The 17,946-nt window shown below is 41.3% G+C and overlaps 1 protein-coding gene across 3 annotated transcripts in view; it reads left to right on the top strand.

Annotated features, from left to right (window-relative positions):
• Window positions 1–17,946, top strand: part of LOC123968379 (eukaryotic translation initiation factor 3 subunit E-A-like) — a 37,199-nt gene that overhangs the window by 14,935 nt on the left and 4,318 nt on the right. For all 3 annotated transcript variants that reach the window (XM_046045112.1, XM_046045111.1, XM_046045113.1), the window contains exons 6-10: window positions 3,003–3,128; window positions 3,459–3,583; window positions 6,881–7,007; window positions 7,693–7,794; window positions 11,725–11,834. In XM_046045112.1, coding sequence (XP_045901068.1) covers window positions 3,003–3,128; window positions 3,459–3,583; window positions 6,881–7,007; window positions 7,693–7,794; window positions 11,725–11,834 — 590 coding nt within the window. The remainder of the gene's footprint in view (window positions 1–3,002; window positions 3,129–3,458; window positions 3,584–6,880; window positions 7,008–7,692; window positions 7,795–11,724; window positions 11,835–17,946) is intronic.

The raw sequence follows: 17,946 nt of genomic DNA, 5'->3' as shown, positions 1-17,946 counted from the left end.
AACCAATTATCTACATCAAATACACCTGCCTCACCTCGTTACCTGTATAAAAGACACCTGTCAACACCCAAACAACCAGCATCCAACATCACCACCATGGGCAAGACCAAAGAGCTTTCTACGGACATCAGGGACAAGATTGTTGATCTGCACAAGGCTGGGATGGGCTACAAGAGAATCGGAAAGCAACTTGGAGAGAAAAGATCAACTGTCGGTGCAGTTATCAGGAAATGGAAGAAGCACCACACCACCGCCAACCTCCCTCGGTCTGGGCCTCCACACAAGATCTCGCCTCGTGGGGTGTCCCTGATCATGCGAACGGTGAGGAATCATCCCAAAACCACAAGGGGGGAACTGATGAATCAACTGAAGGCAGCTGGGACCACAGTTACAAAAGAAACGGTTGGTAACACACTACGCCGTCATGGATTGAAATCCTGCAGCGCACGCAAGGTCCCCCTGCTCAAGAAGAAACATGTACAGGCCCGCATGAAGTTCGCCATTCACCACCTGGACGACTCAGAAGAGGCCTGGAAGAAGGTGATGTGGTCAGATGAGACCAAAATAGAACTTTTTGGCCTCAACTCGTCGTGTTTCGAGGGCAAAGAACACCGAGTACAACCCAAAGAACACCATCCCCACCGTCAAGCATGGTGGTGGCAACATCATGCTTTGGGGGTGCTTTTCAGCCAAGGGGACGGGACAACTCCATCGTATTGAGGGGAGGATGGACGGGGCCATGTATCGTGGAATTCTGGACCAACATCTCCTTACATCACCCTAAGCACACCGCCAAAGCAACAAAAGAGTGGCTGAAGAAGAAGCACATCAAGGTTCTGGAGTGGCCTAGCCAGTCTCCAGACCTGAATCCAATTGAAAATCTTTGGAGGGAGCTTAAAATTCAAGTTGCCAGGCGACAACCTCAGAACCTGAATGATTTGGAGGCTGTCTGCAGGGAGGAGTGGGCCAACATCCCTGCCGAAATGTGCACAAACCTTGTCACCAACTATAAAAACCGTTTGACATGTGTGCTGGCCAATAATGGCTTTTCTACAAAATATTAACATGCTGTTTGTCCAGGGGGTCAAATACTTGTTTTTCCTCATCAGATGGTTATCAATTTTTATAAATTCATATGATGTGATTTTCTGGAATTTTCTTTGGGATTCTGTCTTTCACTGTTAGAATGTACATATGATTAAAATTATAGATTGTTGCATTCTTTGTAAGTGGGCAAACCTGCAAAATCAGCAAGGGGTCAAATACTTATTTCCCCCACTGTATCTATCTCATAAAATATCACCCTTTTCATGGTATATGGTATTTCACCATTAGTCCCCTGTCACTTATATTATGTCATTAGATTATTATTCCTCATACATTAATGTGAAAGTGGGATTTTACTGTTGTTGGTTGGGGTGGAGCTCTTCAACTTCTTTTTTTTTTTTTAATCCAACTGCAACTAATAGTTATTTTCATTAGGATTAATCTGCTGGTTTCTCCATAAATTGTTTTTCTTTAAATAATATTTCTGAAAATACTGAGAGATGCCGTCACAAGTGCTATAAATAATAGCAAAATAGTCAAAATGCCAAAATACTGCAGGTGTGTGACAGCAGACTGATCCTGTCTGTACCCTCGTCTCACACACACTCACTTAGCCCTGCGAGTCGGGAAAGTTGTGGGTCCGTAAACTGTAAGTTGGAGTTTACTGAGCGGACAGACAAAGCAGATTTGGAGCTGGGATGTGAATTTTTTTTCACACATTTATTCGTTAGCAATTACATTTATAAACGGGACACATACTTGAATCTACACAGTGGGATGGGCAGACATGTTGGATGTGTTCCCTACTTTAGCAGCCGCTTTGCTCGACATTTTTTACATGTTGGATTTCCATCCTCCAGGACACCATGTTCATTATGTGGATACCCAAAATAATCCCAAGCAGTTTTTTTTGGGAGGGATGTAGATCAGTTGGGTTGCCTCTCGGATATTTCTCTACTCTGCTACATTCGTGTTGCTGGTGGCCGAGTCTGACAAGGTTGTTCAGTAGGAAAGCAGATGTGCATGTGCGGGTGAGATTCTCTGTTGGTTTAATTTGTTTTACAAAACTGGTAATTATCAAATATTTATGGTATTATAACCCACAAATTTGATATTGTGGTATAGTGTGAAAATGGATATCGCTGTAACTTTATGGCAATGTCAATAATAGATCTTGCAATCGTGATCCTGTCTTCTGTCTCATACTAGTGAATAAAAGCCAGGACTTCTGCTGCATCAACTGTGGCCTTTCTTTTGTCCCTTGTGTGTACCCCAACTTTATGTAACCATAATACTAAATTGCTACAATACTGCAAACAAGGCCAATAGCATTTCAAATGCCTGCTGTGACTATGCTCATATAGTAACCTATGATGCACACATTGAAGTCCATCATTGCTGATGCGCCATCAGAGCTGAGGCCGCAGCATTAATCAATCAAGTAAACTGCACTGCAACCAAAATATTTTACTTCCAGCAAACTATTCAGACAGCATAGTGATACTCAGGCACCAAATATTCCTGTACAGTGGTAATCTGAAAGTAACAAAACTGTACAGTCAACTGCAATGCAGTGGTCGTAGTTTCTAAAACTGCAGCAAATTTGGTTTTATTAAAAGCTAAACAGTCTCTTGTGATCCATTTCTCTCTTTCTGTCAAGCTCCATTCCCTTATGATGACATAATTTAATTCATTTATCCCGCATAAATAAGAAAAGTGACTGCACCGTGCAGCAGTTCCACTGAAGCCAAGCAAGTAGTGGCATGCCCGGCCTCACTGTGTACGGATGCAGATGTTACTAAACAGTGTGCCAACATGTTTAAGGCAAAGGATACCAGTGGTGTAAGGAGACTCTTGATCAGTATTCGGTCTGTCAAGTAATGTGGAAAAACTGTTTCATGTGTTGTTGTGTCGTGTGCTTCAAGTTTTAACATTGTACCGTCTCTGTTTCCAAGGTCCCAGCTACAGACAGGAATGCCCTGAACTCACTGTGGGGCAAGCTGGCCTCTGAGATCCTGATGCAGAACTGGGAGGCAGCCATGGAGGACCTCACCCGCTTGAGAGAGACTATCGATAACAACGTAAATGCCCCACTTCTCAGAATTTGATACCGCATTTAGATTGCCTTACATAGACTCTCATATTGACATTTCACTCTCAGTACAGCTCTGCTGTGGCATTTTATTCCTTACCCACATGCGCTCATCAGACTACTTAAGAACTTGAATTTGAGTAATAAGTGGTTGCCTGTATTTGATTGAAGGGCATTTAGGCAAGAACACTTGTGAATATGTTAGCTTTTATATGACTTTTTATTTTTATTTTTTTTTTTTTTTTGTCCATCTCTTCTGGCCTTCTTTTACACTTATCTTCTTTCCTCCTATCTATATTTCTACCTTTGTCCTGTCCAGTCTGTCACCTCCCCTCTCCAGTCTCTCCAGCAGAGGACATGGCTCATTCACTGGTCTCTCTTTGTCTTCTTCAACCACCCCAAGGGCAGAGACAATATTATTGAGCTGTTTCTGTATCAGCCACAGTAAGTAAAATGTATACTATAATATTTTCTTAGTTATTTGTTTTAACCCTTCTTTTACCCCATAGGAAATTGCATAACGTTTGTGAGAATACCAGGAGGTAGTTTTAAAGATAAGATCCATTTCCACAAAACAAGGGCTACAGGAAAGGAAGACTACAAAGTTCTGTAACTTGACCCCATGTTTGTAATGAAACCGTTTTGGTTGCTGTAACTTCAAATGTTTCTGTTTTTAACTGAGCTTCAGTAACATAACCTGTCTAAAGTGAATTTAAAGGATAACTACACCCTAAAATTCTCTCCCAGCACGTTTTAAAAATGCAACAGCGGAGTCAGAGAGCAACAACTGTAGGAGGCGTTGCCTCATGGCTACGAAGGGTGTGATGGGAGGGTCAGGGTACATGGGGAGAGCGACAGACCGTTGCTCAGTAGAGCTGGTAGTCACAACTAGCCAGGCATGTGTAAGATACTATCAGACTCTCTGATGGAAAGAACAGGAGTCTGGTGGAGCTTTGACGGTCACTAGAAGCACGCTGTGACAGAGTTACTGAGTGGGTACCTGTGTTTTAGTTTGGTAAGTGTCTCTAATGCAACTGCTACCACACCCTGGGGGGGTGTGGGTCAACATGGTAGACCTCAGAGTCTTGCCCATTTCATAACTGTTAAGGGTAATTCCAGTTATTTTAAACCTACTTTTACATATTTTGGGATGTAAATGACGTTGTGATGTTCGGTACAATATGTTGTGGGATTGGTCCAGTAGATCACCTCAGCCGGCAGCACCAAAATGGACTGCAATGGCTGCAGCATAATCCTCGTGGGCAATTGCCCCATCAAAAGTAGGTCCACTAAAAGTGCTTCTTTTTCCACTGACAAAAAGATTGGGATCCTTTCCATAATGTTGTCAAAGACTAAGATCACTTACTCACGTTTCCACCGCAAGTCGCCTCCCGCAAGATTTTAGAGCAAGACTTTTTTTATTTCTGGTTAAACAAAAAGGATCTTACTACTTAACAAAGAGGATTTGGAGGTCATTCATTTTACTACATTAACTTGATTTAGAGAAAACTATTTGCTTTAATAACGCATTTTTGGGTGGAGGTCTATATCATAAACCCTGCTGGTAATTTTAAAGTGGTTTCAGAAGTGTGTGTGTTTTCGTGTGGCCTGTTTACTCTCCAAGTCGAGAACGAGGCCATGTGTATCGCAGATCGGAAACTTTATACTCTGTGTTAAAATTTGCACACCACCTATTTTGATGTCTTTGCTCCCTCCCCCTGTTCTGATTGCAGGCTTGTATAATTGTGCAGATGATTGGGTTCCACAGACAGTATGACAGGCGACCACAACACAGCGCACTCAAATGTCTGGTTCCCTGAATTTTACTCAGTTTTTAATTTTATTGTGGATGATTAAGGAGGCCTGCCCAATAATTACTCATGAAAAGCTCACCCAACCATCTGTGTGGACAAACTGAGGTAGTTTTGTGTGCTTTGCAGATTCACAGTCTAGAAACCTCATGTTTTCCCCACTGAGGCTTGGCTCTTGTTTCCCATCGCTTGACCAGTACTTCCTTTGGCTGAAGTTGGTGACCAGTGGCTGGCCTTCAGCTCCACATATGACCTCCCTTACCCCTACAGTCAGCAGTTGTTGGTTCAAAGCCTTGTTTGTGTACTGTTGACAGACTGCACTGAATTCAGGGGAAACAATACCCAGTAACTAAGAATGATACAGGTGCAAACGGGGCAAATACTGCAGCAGTAATATATCCTGAGTCACTTGATTGTCTTTATCACTTGTTCAAGTGTTCCGACATGATTTTCTTTTCCACACGAGCTGTGAAATGGGACCTTGTTACCCCGTCCTTCTTCTGTGTTGTCCCGCAGCCCTCCTTGAACAGAGGAAATTTGAGCCCATGCTTGTTTTTTTGTCTTTTTTTTTTTGTGGCTACATGGCTCAGTAGCATCTTCAGCAAACCAGTGCAGTGACGCTTGTTGCCTCAAAACTAAAAAAAAAAGAAGAAGAAAACAGAAAAGGATGAAGTCCCCTAAGTGGGGTAGGGTGAATGCCCCCCCAGATATGGTACTGTGACTCATTCAAGATTGCTTGGTATTGGAGCCCCCCTGGAGAGTGAGTAGGTGTAAGTTAATCAGGAACACAGCATGGAGCATTGCGGTCTTTCACGGTAGTCAAGCAACTACAAAGGGAGCCAGAGAGCGCTCCAAACCAGGCTGCCGACGGCTGTTTTTAGACTCAACATGACTGCTGCCACAGGTCCCCTGTCCTCTTTTTTTTGATTGTTTCAGCTAATTAAACGGTTGTTTGCTTGCTCTGTCTCTCTGAGCATGTGTTACTCCCTCAATTAAATAATGATTCACAATTGGAACAAAGCTGTTAGCTGAATCTAATAGCTAGCTTAAGAGAGCCGTGGTTGAATGTAACAAAGTAGTCTACAACTACTCAAGTACTGTACTTTAGTACAGTTTTAGAGTTTAGAGAGTATATGATGGTACTTTCTAATTCAGCAATTGATTGATACTGAACATACAGTACTGATGTTTATGTCGCTATTTTATTTTTATTGTCAGTGTTCATTTGTAGAATTGGTGACAATGTACTTGTTAAATTATTTTACATGTTAAAGAACATTAAACTTCTGTAATAAATGTTATTTGTTTAAAAAAGCAGCCGACTGAGTACCTTTTTGGGTATTCATATCGGTACAATACACATAGAAAAGGTTTATTTTCATTTCAGCTCAAAAATGTAATATCTGCCACCTTATTGTAATCTGTGAATTTTTCCACACTAAACTCTGTTTTGGTCTCTAAAATCCCATAGCAGTCGGGCTCTAGTGCAGACCTTACATGTTTGTGTTTTTCACAGAACACTGTCTCCAGAGTTGGTGTGGGATTAGAATCAGCCTGTAACAGCGTCAGGTCTCTTGTGTTCAGCCCTTAGCCAGTTGACCTGTGGTTGAAACATCAGTCCCTGATGGATTGGGTTTCAGCTACTGGGCAGGTCCCTGCTCACTGATCTACATCATCTTGCCAGGGTTTCCTTTTCCTCCTGCCTCTTACAGGACACTAATGAAAGAGACTGCTTAAAGCTGGGACTCATGTCCAAAAGTGAGCGTCCTGTTAGGACATTTATCTGTTTTAGCTGCAAAGTCTTGTTCTCTGTCCTGAATGCCAGGAGCCCAATAGGCAGCCAAAATGTTATATTATGTGTCCTTGTAAAGATCATGTCTTTGCTTACATCAGTCTGATAAGTGATTACCTTTATCCTCCCTCATTCCAGGTACCTCAATGCTATCCAGACTATGTGCCCGCACATCCTGCGTTACCTAACCACAGCAGTCATTACAAACAAGGATGTCCGTAAGCGTCGGCAGGTTCTGAAGGATTTGGTGAAGGTCATACAGCAGGTATCAGACTTCTCATTTTCAGCTCTTGCCGTTTTTAGAAAGTGCACACACAGTTATCAGGTCATTGCTTATAGCACATACAGGCTTTGAAGGATGAGTAACTGACCATGTAACCCAGTAGCACTGCAAACACTTCCTTTTAAGTACTCGGTGTGTGTATAAATGAGTCCAAGCTGGAAAAGCCGTGAACCCGCCACCTCTGATGAACGGTACTGAATTGACCAGCTGTTATGTACTGGTGTCTTCTCATCCAATGACAGTAGCTGCTGCAGAGATCTAAGCACTGTCTTGGTGGGTTGTAGTAATCACTAAAACATGTGCTCATGCTCTCTGCTCTGTGGCCTCAGGTCAGGTTGTGATGATTTGGAACTGTTCAGAATGTGTTTTCTCCCAAGTTCTTTAAATTGTTATGCTTATTTAACTGTTGTGCAAAGCAGGTGGGCATTTTTGTCTGTGTATGCTGATATTGGTGATTTCTGTTTGATTGAAAAAAACAAACATCTGATTAATGTTTTTTTCAATCACGCGTACATTTCATATTATTTATATCTAAGTATATGCCTGCTTTATTCTATTCATCTTAACATGGTCAAACATTGCCTTTATTGAAAATGTTAACTTTAAACTTTGATACATAAACATGTAGATGTATTTGGGCATAATTGATTTTATTTCCTTTTTTCAGGAATCTTACACCTACAAAGATCCAATTACAGAGTTTGTGGAGTGCCTGTATGTGAACTTTGACTTTGACAGTGCTCAGAAGAAGCTCAGGGAGTGTGAGTCGGTGAGTAACCCCTTCAGTAACCTCAGCAACACTCATTTCAACCTTTTTGTTGCAAAACTATGAGAATCAGTGGTTTATTCTACCTCTACGTGACGATACAGAGGTCCGCTGAGGACCTCGGCTTTGCAGGTCAGACTCATGAACTTTAACACAGAGTATTGTAGTAAACACAGTAATCATGTGATCTGTCTGACCTTTTGCCTGATCACTCAGCGTTTCTATTAGCTGGACTTGTGCGTGGGCCCGGTACAGACAGAACAGTGATGTTCTGTGCCTCGTATCATACTGTCAGATAGAGGTCCTCTTGGACACTGTGTGACTCAGGCTTCTGTCAGATGTTACTATGGCCTATAATTAACCCATCAGGCTAGTAGTTAACATTAAAGCTTTTATAAGCAGAAGTCTCTGCAGAGGCGTGCAGACACTCGCCATTTGGGGCATTTAAATTTTGGTTTTCAATGATGACATGTAACCTAGTAGAATGAGTAGTATTGTGTAAGTCCCTCTGCAATCAGAAGATAGTGGGCTTTTGGGGTGAGGCGCCTTTTAAGAGGTAGGAGCTAAAACAGCTTGTTTCCGACAGAGGATGAACTGAGGGGCTGCATAAAGGGCCACTATAGGATAAATAAGGATTTTTATTTTTAACTGTGAATGCAAAGCTACTCGAGTGGAACCCCAGAATAAAAATGTTGAGCTGGAAATAAGCATAATAGGTCCCCTTTAAGAAACAAGCAGTACTTGCAGGCCAAGAATGCATACTGACAAGGATTGAAGAGAGATGACTCTATTTGGTGCGTAGCTGTGTCCTCTCCATATCCATACATGGGCATCTCTAATATTTTCTACACCCAATTTTATATCATTGATGTCTCAGTATAATTCAATACAATTCAACACCACCACGAACTACTGCCTTAAAAATGACTATAAAGTTAACACATCACCTCCTTAAAACTGTTTCAGCAGAAACTGAACATTATGAAGTAGATGTTATGGTACAAGTTGGGCTGCAGCTAACGATGATTTTAGAACTCAAAGCTTTCAGAGATTATTTCATCGATGCATTGTTTGAGAAGTACTTGTGCTTGGTGGCGGTGTCTCCAAAGAATTTGCATCGATGCTTTTTGGTAATCGAATTAATCAGTTTAATCGATTATTCGTTTCAGCCCTTGGCTGTTGTATTAGAGTTTAATTCTTCTAAAATCAAACAAGTTTAATTATTTTAAAATCTTTTAGGAATTCCTCAATGTTTTGTATATAAATTTCAAATGCTGCCACCATGGTTTACTGTGCAGCATATTTTGACATATTGTGCAATGCAAGTCACAGACAGTGGGTGGACACAATAACAGGAATGCCTGTACAACATAATGATAGATAATGTGTAACATTGATGGCATACGGCCAACTTTTATTTTGAGGGGCTAGTCAGATTCTGGGGACACATTCACTGCACAGTAATGAGATTTAGAGAGAGAGCAGGTGTTGTGCTATTTGTATATTTTGCATTACTTGATCTCTTAGTTCATTCTTTGCCTACACACTGTAATTTGGTTTTCCCAGATGACTTGATAATTTGGACCTGCAGAGGAATAAAAGGCAAAAGTTAGGGTTATTTGGCCCCTTTTTCGTCTTTTGCCTCTCGACGATAAACCTTCAAAATGAAGAACATCTGGCCTGATCAAATGGCGCTTTCCCAGGAGTAAATGTTTATAAATCATGTCAGCGGTTTACTTATGGTTCCGTTTCGTTGTTACCTATTTTTGAGCTAATACGAAGAGTCTTCAGCTTTCCAAATCCCTATTTAACAAATGAGGAAGTTAAAACCAAACTCACTTGGGCCGATTTGTTTTTACTAAGCTATTTCCTCAACAAATCTGCACAAATTCCAAAAATGTTCCAAGACAAAATTTGATTTTTCCTGTATTAAGGCCTCCAGGGGCCATCTCCAAATTATGACATGTACTATCAACAATATTAGAGCTGCGTCCTATTTCAGCTAAGACATTACACACTCCCTCAATCACCGACCTTGTTAAACACTTGCACACACTGTTTAGGAACTCTCTGGGTTGGTCTTGACCTCGTCTCGTGGGGTTCTGTTTACAGAGAGACTGCTGTGGTTGAAACAGATGCTCAGTCCCAACTACCTCTCAGGTCACAGCCCAAGTTATTCCAGGTGCTTTTAGCACTGACCTACCTGTCAGTCTTATCAGAGCATGTCCAGTAACCACAAAAGGCCTCTATTGACCCAGTTCTGTTCACAAGCGAGTTTAGCAAGGTGGGTGGTTCAAAACATGTTTAACGGCACCTTTAATTCATTACCTGTGAGGGTCTGCAAACATTTTCCAAAAATGGTCTTGTTTGAAGTCAGTTATGCAGTTTTTTTCCCCCTGCAGAAATTCGCACAAACGCCTTCAAAAAGCACATTATTTCAGAGGTAAAGGGATGTTTCACAGAATGTGGAGTGATGTAATATGAGGTAAATGGATACCCCATTGGGATGGGCTCTTGTCTTGATGAGCATTTGTAATGCGTCAATTTTGAGCGATTGAGAAGAGTGGCAACCATCTATTTACTGATTGCTGTAATACCAAGATGTGGGTATTGTTTTCAGCTCTGCTGTCTTCAGTTCACTGTACCCTGCACAATACTTTGAGCCAAGTGCTTTGAAATGGGGGGTTTAGCTCAGTTTAAATTGTCCTGTTAAGGCTGTACAGGCTTTTTTTTTTTTTTTCTTTTTTGTTTCTTTCCTACTCCACCCGAATCTGGAATCACTGTCAGATGTTAGATTCTTGCATGTTAAAGAAAGAAAAGTATAGGCCAACCTATAGTCAGGCCCTCAGATTGTGCATAAAAGGGCTTCAAGTCCCTTTCAGAATTTGTTTAAGCTTTGTGGTCTGAATCCCAAATGACAGTAATTAGGGCACTTAACTGTTCAAAGTTTATCAGCCTTAGATAAGCGTTGTCATGGCTGAAATGTGCGTTGCCTGATAGCACCATGTAGTTGGGATTTATTCAAGTAGAACTCTAGGCAGATAACAGCTTTCTAAGATTAAACAAATAAAGAGCTGGTAATTCTTAGATGACTTTTGAAGACTGAGGTCTATGATGTGAAATAGCGCTCAATGGAGAGTTGGAATGCAGCAAGCACTGAGAAAGGGGAGCATTTCACACAGTGGTACCTCAGGGGCCATAGCTGGGTCATGAACATTTAAAGTAGATGAATCGGCCATATGCAGCAGTGTCAAAGAGTCCAAGCAACGCAGTATTTCTTATTGTAACAAGCCACAGGTGATACTGTGTGTATGGACGGCTGAAAAGACTTTCTCTCAACTATGAGTTTATTTGGACTGGCAATGCTACAGTCTGTAGCTGTGAAATTTGGCGACCCTGCACAGTGGAGTTGACACTGAGTAAGCAGACCAGATGACTGGTGATAAGTCACAGACAATGTGGTCATCTGTGGTTGATTCTGTTCTTACTGTGTTTGTCTCATGTGGTGGTTGTAGAGGTCAAAGATTTGTGGTTGACTTGAAGCACCTTGCAGGGCCTGGGAGAACTACCGTGTAGAGGGAACTTTTATCTTTTAAAAAGTTTGCCAAAACAAACTTTTAGGTAACGGAAATGTAGCCACTATGGTCCTCCCATGTTGACTGTATCAGAAGTGAATTGGAATTTGATTGTTTTTTTTGAATAAGACATGAATTCCTGGAAGAAGGGTGATGCTACACTCGTGACTTTCCATTGCTGCTCAATCTGAAGGTCCCAACTTGATTGTCTGAATGAGTCTAAGAAAAGCTCTCACTTTTCTCCGTATTTAAGTTTTGAACCTGATGTAACAGAAACTTTGAGGGAGATGTAAAAACACAAACACCCCTTTGTTTAATATTTCCACTGCTCTTATGTAACATGCTTTCTGTCTCTTAGGTTCTTGTGAATGACTTCTTCCTGGTGGCTTGCCTGGAGGACTTCATTGAGAATGCCCGCCTCTTCATCTTTGAGACCTTCTGCAGAATCCACCAGTGCATCAGCATCAAGTTAGTCACTCACTACAATTCAGACAAAGTGAAACTAATATTCGCGAGTTGAAGTTCTCGTTGTTGATGCTGTATGTGGGCGCTACAATTGCTTTTAAAACCTGACCATGTTGCTTGGCGAAATTCAGACAGACATCTCTTAAGACTAACAGGAAGTCCTATTTGCTGTCACTAGACTTTGTAAGCAGTTAGTAAACAGGAAGTAAGAATGTGGGTTTAGTGATTAGCGGACTTTTCCTTACAGATAAGTGTTTATTGCCTCTTCCACACACAGCCATGCTGACCCCACACATCTTAAGTATTGTGGGGTTTAACTGCTTCAAGGTCTCCACAGGTTGCTCTACTCACTAAACTTTTAAGACCACCTGTCCAAGGCCAATTCATGGACAGTTTTCTTCCAGGATGAGCTCAGGTTGACTGCCTGAGACGTTCCCAGCTGCTGTAACAGGCAGGAACGTTTCAGCTCCGTTTCTTTTGGGGAATAGAGGTCAGAGGGTTTTGTAGGTCTCTATTGACTCCTGGTTTAAAATTCTGTGTAGTTACATTAAAATAAAATTGACCTTGGATGCCTCCCCAAAACCAAGAAATTTAGTCAATGCTAATTATAGTGAGCATTAGTGGAGAGAGAAAAAACAAGATTATAGTAATTGGCTGCAATTAAGAGAGATTATAGGATTTGGCTGCCTCTTTACATCAATTTTAGAGAGCGACAAAGATCACCCCTCAGCCATTAATCCTCATCTTTGTAATGGTGGATTTTGCTTGTTGCTGTATCTAATCTCTGATATTAAGTAATGCATATGTTATTCTTTTGTTTATAATGTTCTTCACTAATCTACAGTACAAACTTCCCACTGCTTTCAGGAAGCTGTATTCATAATACATTGCCCCTCAGGCATATTGTGAATGCTGATGATGTCTACATATTAAATATGGTCCATGAAGAGGGAACAAATTACTTCTGTTGACACGAAAATGATTGCATTGACTGTTATATAGAGCTGTGGAGGTCTGTAGTCAAGGTTGAACCGTGGAACATGATCAGGCCCTGTCGAAATCTCCAGTTGCAGATTGTCTGGAATTGATTAGGAGTCCTGGTTCTTTTTGGCAGACTTACTGCAATTGGATCCATTTACTTGTTAAAGACCACAAAGGTTAGTGGTAACACTGAAAGAGGAAGTCAGTCTGTGATTTTTCTGTTTTCCACCTTTTTCCTGTGTGTCAGGCTCTCAGTTTTGTTGAGGTTTTTAAAGCAGGATCACGCATCAGGAGCAGTGTCGGGGGGTTCCGTGTTTATTTTTGGTAGTGTTATGACGATGGACAGAACATGTCTAATTTTGAAAGACACCCAAATTCCAAGTCATTAGTCCTCTACCCAGAAGCCCTGAGCACCCATGCGTGGACTCAAATGAATTTGATGACTGTTTTTAATGAGGACATTTTTACAGCTGTTGGCCATGATATTTTCACAGATATTTAGCTCGCCTTTTGCCCACAGCTCGGGACACAAAAGTAGACCAGGAATTTGTGTAATTGAGTTATTTTATACAATAAAAGCTTATCTAAAAGGTACTATAGGCAGTGAAATTGTGATTCAGCCTGAACTAGTAATTGCCTACACACACACATCCTTTTGTCTAGACTTTTCAGTGTCCTGAGTGTGTGTGTCTGTGTGTGTGTTTCCAATTTAGCTTTGTTTTCCTTTGTTTCATTTACAGAGTTTTATTTCCTTAGTACGTCCGTAAATGCTTCGTGGCGAGACCCTGCTTTGACCTCAAATGCACACTTGTCCTTTTGACATTTTGAGTAACTGCTTTAGACACATGATCATTTGAGCAGTTTCCCCCCTCATTATGAGATTGTATTTGTACACAACTGCTCACTGGTAGTTGGAAAAGAGTGTCTCGTGTATTTGGATGTAACACTGAAGATCTTTCCACCTCACAATTGAGTCATTAAAAAGACCACACGATCATTTCGGTTTCCCTGAAAAATCTATTTTACCCCAAGCCGAAAGCGAGGTTGCTCCAAATGGCATGGAGTCTCCCAAACGCTATCATATGTTAGTGTTTTAACAATGCATTCATTTTACACCAGCCTGTTTAAAAGGGGGCTACTTTTGAGAAAGATCCCCCCCACCCCACCAATCCTCCTCTTTCCTCTAACAGAGTTAGACCCCAATGCCTGACCCTTCTCTTCAAGTGTGAGGTTGGTATTGAGACCCAAAGGAGTCCCCTAGCCTGAAGTCGAAAGCTCAAGAGCCAGAGTAAGCAAGGGGTCGAAATGTAAGTGATGCCAGTCATGGAGGCTGTCTGCTTGGCTTAAGGGCCAAAGCATGTCAATAGTGTAGTGTTTCGGTTTATTTTTTTTTACATTTACTTTGAGGTTTAAGACGTAGGGGTGGCTGCTGTACACCTCACAGAGAGACAATGAGATAAGGTCACCCTCCTCTGATATACAAATGTCCTTCCTGGGAGGAAAACATTGCCAGACTTCTTTTAGAAATTAGATTAGTGGACTTCGGCTGGTACAGGACCAGGCCCTGGGCCTTTTGGGGCACTCTCTGTTCCTGTGTTATTCTCCACAGATCACGTTTAGAGGGGTTAGGGGTTAGTTTAACTCCCCGGTGAGGAAACCAGATCATGTTTGCTTTGACCATCATATCTGACCTGGACTTGACTGACATGTGCCCCCACTTAACTGGATTGCCAAACAAAACACCCAGTACCCCTGCGCAGCAATCACTTAATCACACAGGTAAAATCGGAACCGCTAACAAATTTCATTCAAATTTGCCTTTGATTACTTGATTGATAGGTAAATAAGTGAAGGGTGTTTCTGAATGTCATAGAGGGTGATGGACTGGTGCTCCTAACAAGTGTTGACTATTCTTGTAGTTTTACACTGCTGTAGAGCAAGATACGGGGTGGACATATCACAAAAACACGTACCTATAAACCTGCAATGCTATATGTATATACTTTATGTGAAGCCTATATAGTATCCAGTATTTGTTGACTGTGAGCCAGGTGCTAATTCAACTCGATACTAATTTTTGATGCAGTAGTTTGAGTTGCATCAAATTCCATTATATTGCATTATAATCCAAATAACACAAAGTCAAATCTAAATCTTTAATGATTAAGCTATCAATATGAGCCGTAACCATTTTGTCAGTGCGCCATTTGCTCTACATTAGCAACATTAAGGCCAGCAGACTAAAATCCTTGATGTTAACGGCGTCAGTCTGTGATGGCTGACATGTGTTATCTATCAAAACCTAAACTTGCGTCATTAGACAGCTGACACTTTTCCAAACTTGTTAGGTTACCAATAATGTTCCATAAGAGCAATTTCATTGTCAAGCATCATTTTCTCCAGGTTTTGATGACCTGAAGTGTAATCAGCCTCGTTTGTTAGTGTGAGTGACAGGCTGGTCAGCCTCTCTGTATCCCTTTTCTCTCCTCTGGGCTGCTGAGACGCACATGAATTGACTGGTGCTTCACTATCTCTTCTCCTCCGTCACTTCACAGCAGTGAAAGTGTAGAGATATGCACTGTCACTTGGAGACCAAACCCGTATGCTGAGGTAATGCTTTTATTTGTTGTTTATGCTTTTAATGCCCCATCCAGACACTGACATCATTACACTTCCCTTCTTTATGTGGTTTTGCCACCATTTGACCAACATTCGTGGGTTAGAAAGTGGTAGTCATTTTCTTGAAGAGAAAAAAAAAAGAAATAAAACTTGAGTAGAGACATACATCATTACAAATCCCAAATAAGATTACTTTACACCAAAAGAATGTCTTAAATTAAGTCAGAGAGATCGGCAGTTGAAATCCGTAATAGTGGTGGTGGGATCTGTGTTTACCGAGCCATGGCGTGAGAAGTGGTGTGGTCTGGGCAGATTGTAGCTTAATCACTAAAGGAGTCTCACTCAGTGTGATTAATGGACCAGGAAGTGATAATTAGTAGAGTAAATTGTTTTTATGTAGGCCTTATAACCCCTATTATTTTGTATAAACACACACAATGACACATTGGTACACACATTGGTACACACATTGGTACCCATATGGGGGGGGGGGTCTTGCCTTTTGAGATGAGAGGTAGGGTTGCTGTAGTAATTGTGGGTAGTGCACAGAGGGGTTGAGGATATTTATTGGGGCCCTTTTTATATGAGATGTGGTGGGCGTCGAGGGTCAGACAGAAGGAAGGGGGCAGGAAGCGTTGGGGGAAGGAGTTTAGATGGGGGTATCAAGGGGGTGGTGGTAGGGGTCTAGTTATTTTGAAAGCCACAAGGAAAGCCAGCTGCAAAGGGGAAAGCTTTGGATCAAAGAATGCCAGCCACCCTCATACCTCCCTCTGCTGTGACACATCCATGTCTAGCTATATCAAAGAGCAGGCCAGTCTCCAACCTGGCTTTAATTTTGAGGGACAGTCACTATATGGACCAGTGTGTCATGACGAGCTTTAGCAGCCAGGTGGGGATTGTGTCCTGCAAGAGGTACAAAAAAAGGATAAGTAACCACAGGGACTGACAACATGTGGTAGTCCCAGCACTTCTAATTGAGTTATTTTTCTAAGTCTGTAAATCAAGCTCCCATTAGTAAAGGACCATTAGAAGTGTTTTTGAGGTGTGTGCTTCATGTTTTATACCTTTTTTATGTTATGTATATTGGCCAATTATTAGCACTGTCAGTTGAAAGTACCAGCTAGTCACTTGGCACCTAATGTGCAACATCTGTCATAACGTAGTGCAGTGACGCTATTACATAGGATTTCATGAATGCATCGGCGCGTTCAGACAGCAGCCCACTTTAGTTAAAGTCACTGTTTGCAAAGGATTGGTCTGACCCAGGAACCAACCAATTGCAGAGATTGTGATTTAAATGAGTCCTTTGCAGATTGGCAAAATATTTTAGTGAGGTACTTAATATAGCAAATACTTAATAATAGAAAATAAGAGGACTTAATACATATAAGTAATGTCAGGGTTAGTTTGTGTATATCATGAAATGGTGTTTTTAGACATGCATTTTTCTTTTTTGTCATTTGAACAAGACTATGCTAGCAGCCAACAAGTTTCACCTACGTGTACGAAATTTCTGTGGTACATGTATCGTATCCAGACGTACAAAAAAGCCTCTTGGAGTGATGCTCCACACCCAACTGGAAGTCGGCCATTTAGGATTTAATGGTCATTTTTGGCCATTTACACACTTCGTACTTTAACAAACTCCTAGAGAATTAATTCAATCGACTTAAAATTTTTGCTGAGCATTCTAAACCCATTGCAGATTAAAAGTTGTTCAAACGGTGAGTTTTCGTCCACGAGCATGCCCGTGGCGTGTTGTTGGAAATAGACGATTTGGAAGTTGTTATAACTTGAACATACATGCTCACATATGTACCAAATTTTATATGTATAAAAATGGTCCCGCCCTGAACACATCCACATGCCATCATTGGCTCAGTCATAGCGCCACCTGCTTGCAACAGGAAGTGACCTTCAACAAAGCAGTCACCGCGGCATGTTTCACCTATTGGTGCTGGTCATATAATTAGAATATCATCAAAAAGTTGATTTATTTCAGTAATTCCATTCAAAAAGTGAAACTTGGATATTATATTCATTCATTACACACAGACTGATATATTTCAAATGTTTGATTTGTGATGATTAAAACTGACAATTAATGAAAATCCTAAATTCAGTATCTCAGAAAATGAGAATATTAAGACCAATACAAAAAAAGGATGTTTATAAATGTTGGCCAACTGAAAAGTATGAAAATGAAAAGTATGAGCATGTACAGCACTCAATACTTAGTTGAGGCTCCTTTTGCCTGAATTACTGTAGCAATGCGGCGTGGCATGGAGTCAATCAGTCTGTGGCACTGCTCAGGTGTTATGAGAGCCCAGGTTGCTCTGATAGTGGCCTTCAGCTCTTCTGCATTGTTGGGTCTGGCGTATCGCATCTTCCTCTTCACAATACCCCATAGATTTTCTATAGGGTTAAGGTCAGGCGAGTTTGCTGGCCAATTAAGAACAGGGATACCATGGTCCTTAAACCAGGTACTGGTAGCTTTGGCACTGTGTGCAGGTGC

This window comes from Micropterus dolomieu, linkage group LG03 (genome assembly GCF_021292245.1).
Source record: "Micropterus dolomieu isolate WLL.071019.BEF.003 ecotype Adirondacks linkage group LG03, ASM2129224v1, whole genome shotgun sequence".
Lineage (NCBI taxonomy): Eukaryota > Metazoa > Chordata > Actinopteri > Centrarchiformes > Centrarchidae > Micropterus > Micropterus dolomieu.
The sequence above is the reverse complement of the archived record's forward strand: the minus strand, read 5'-3'. Positions and strand labels throughout refer to the sequence as shown.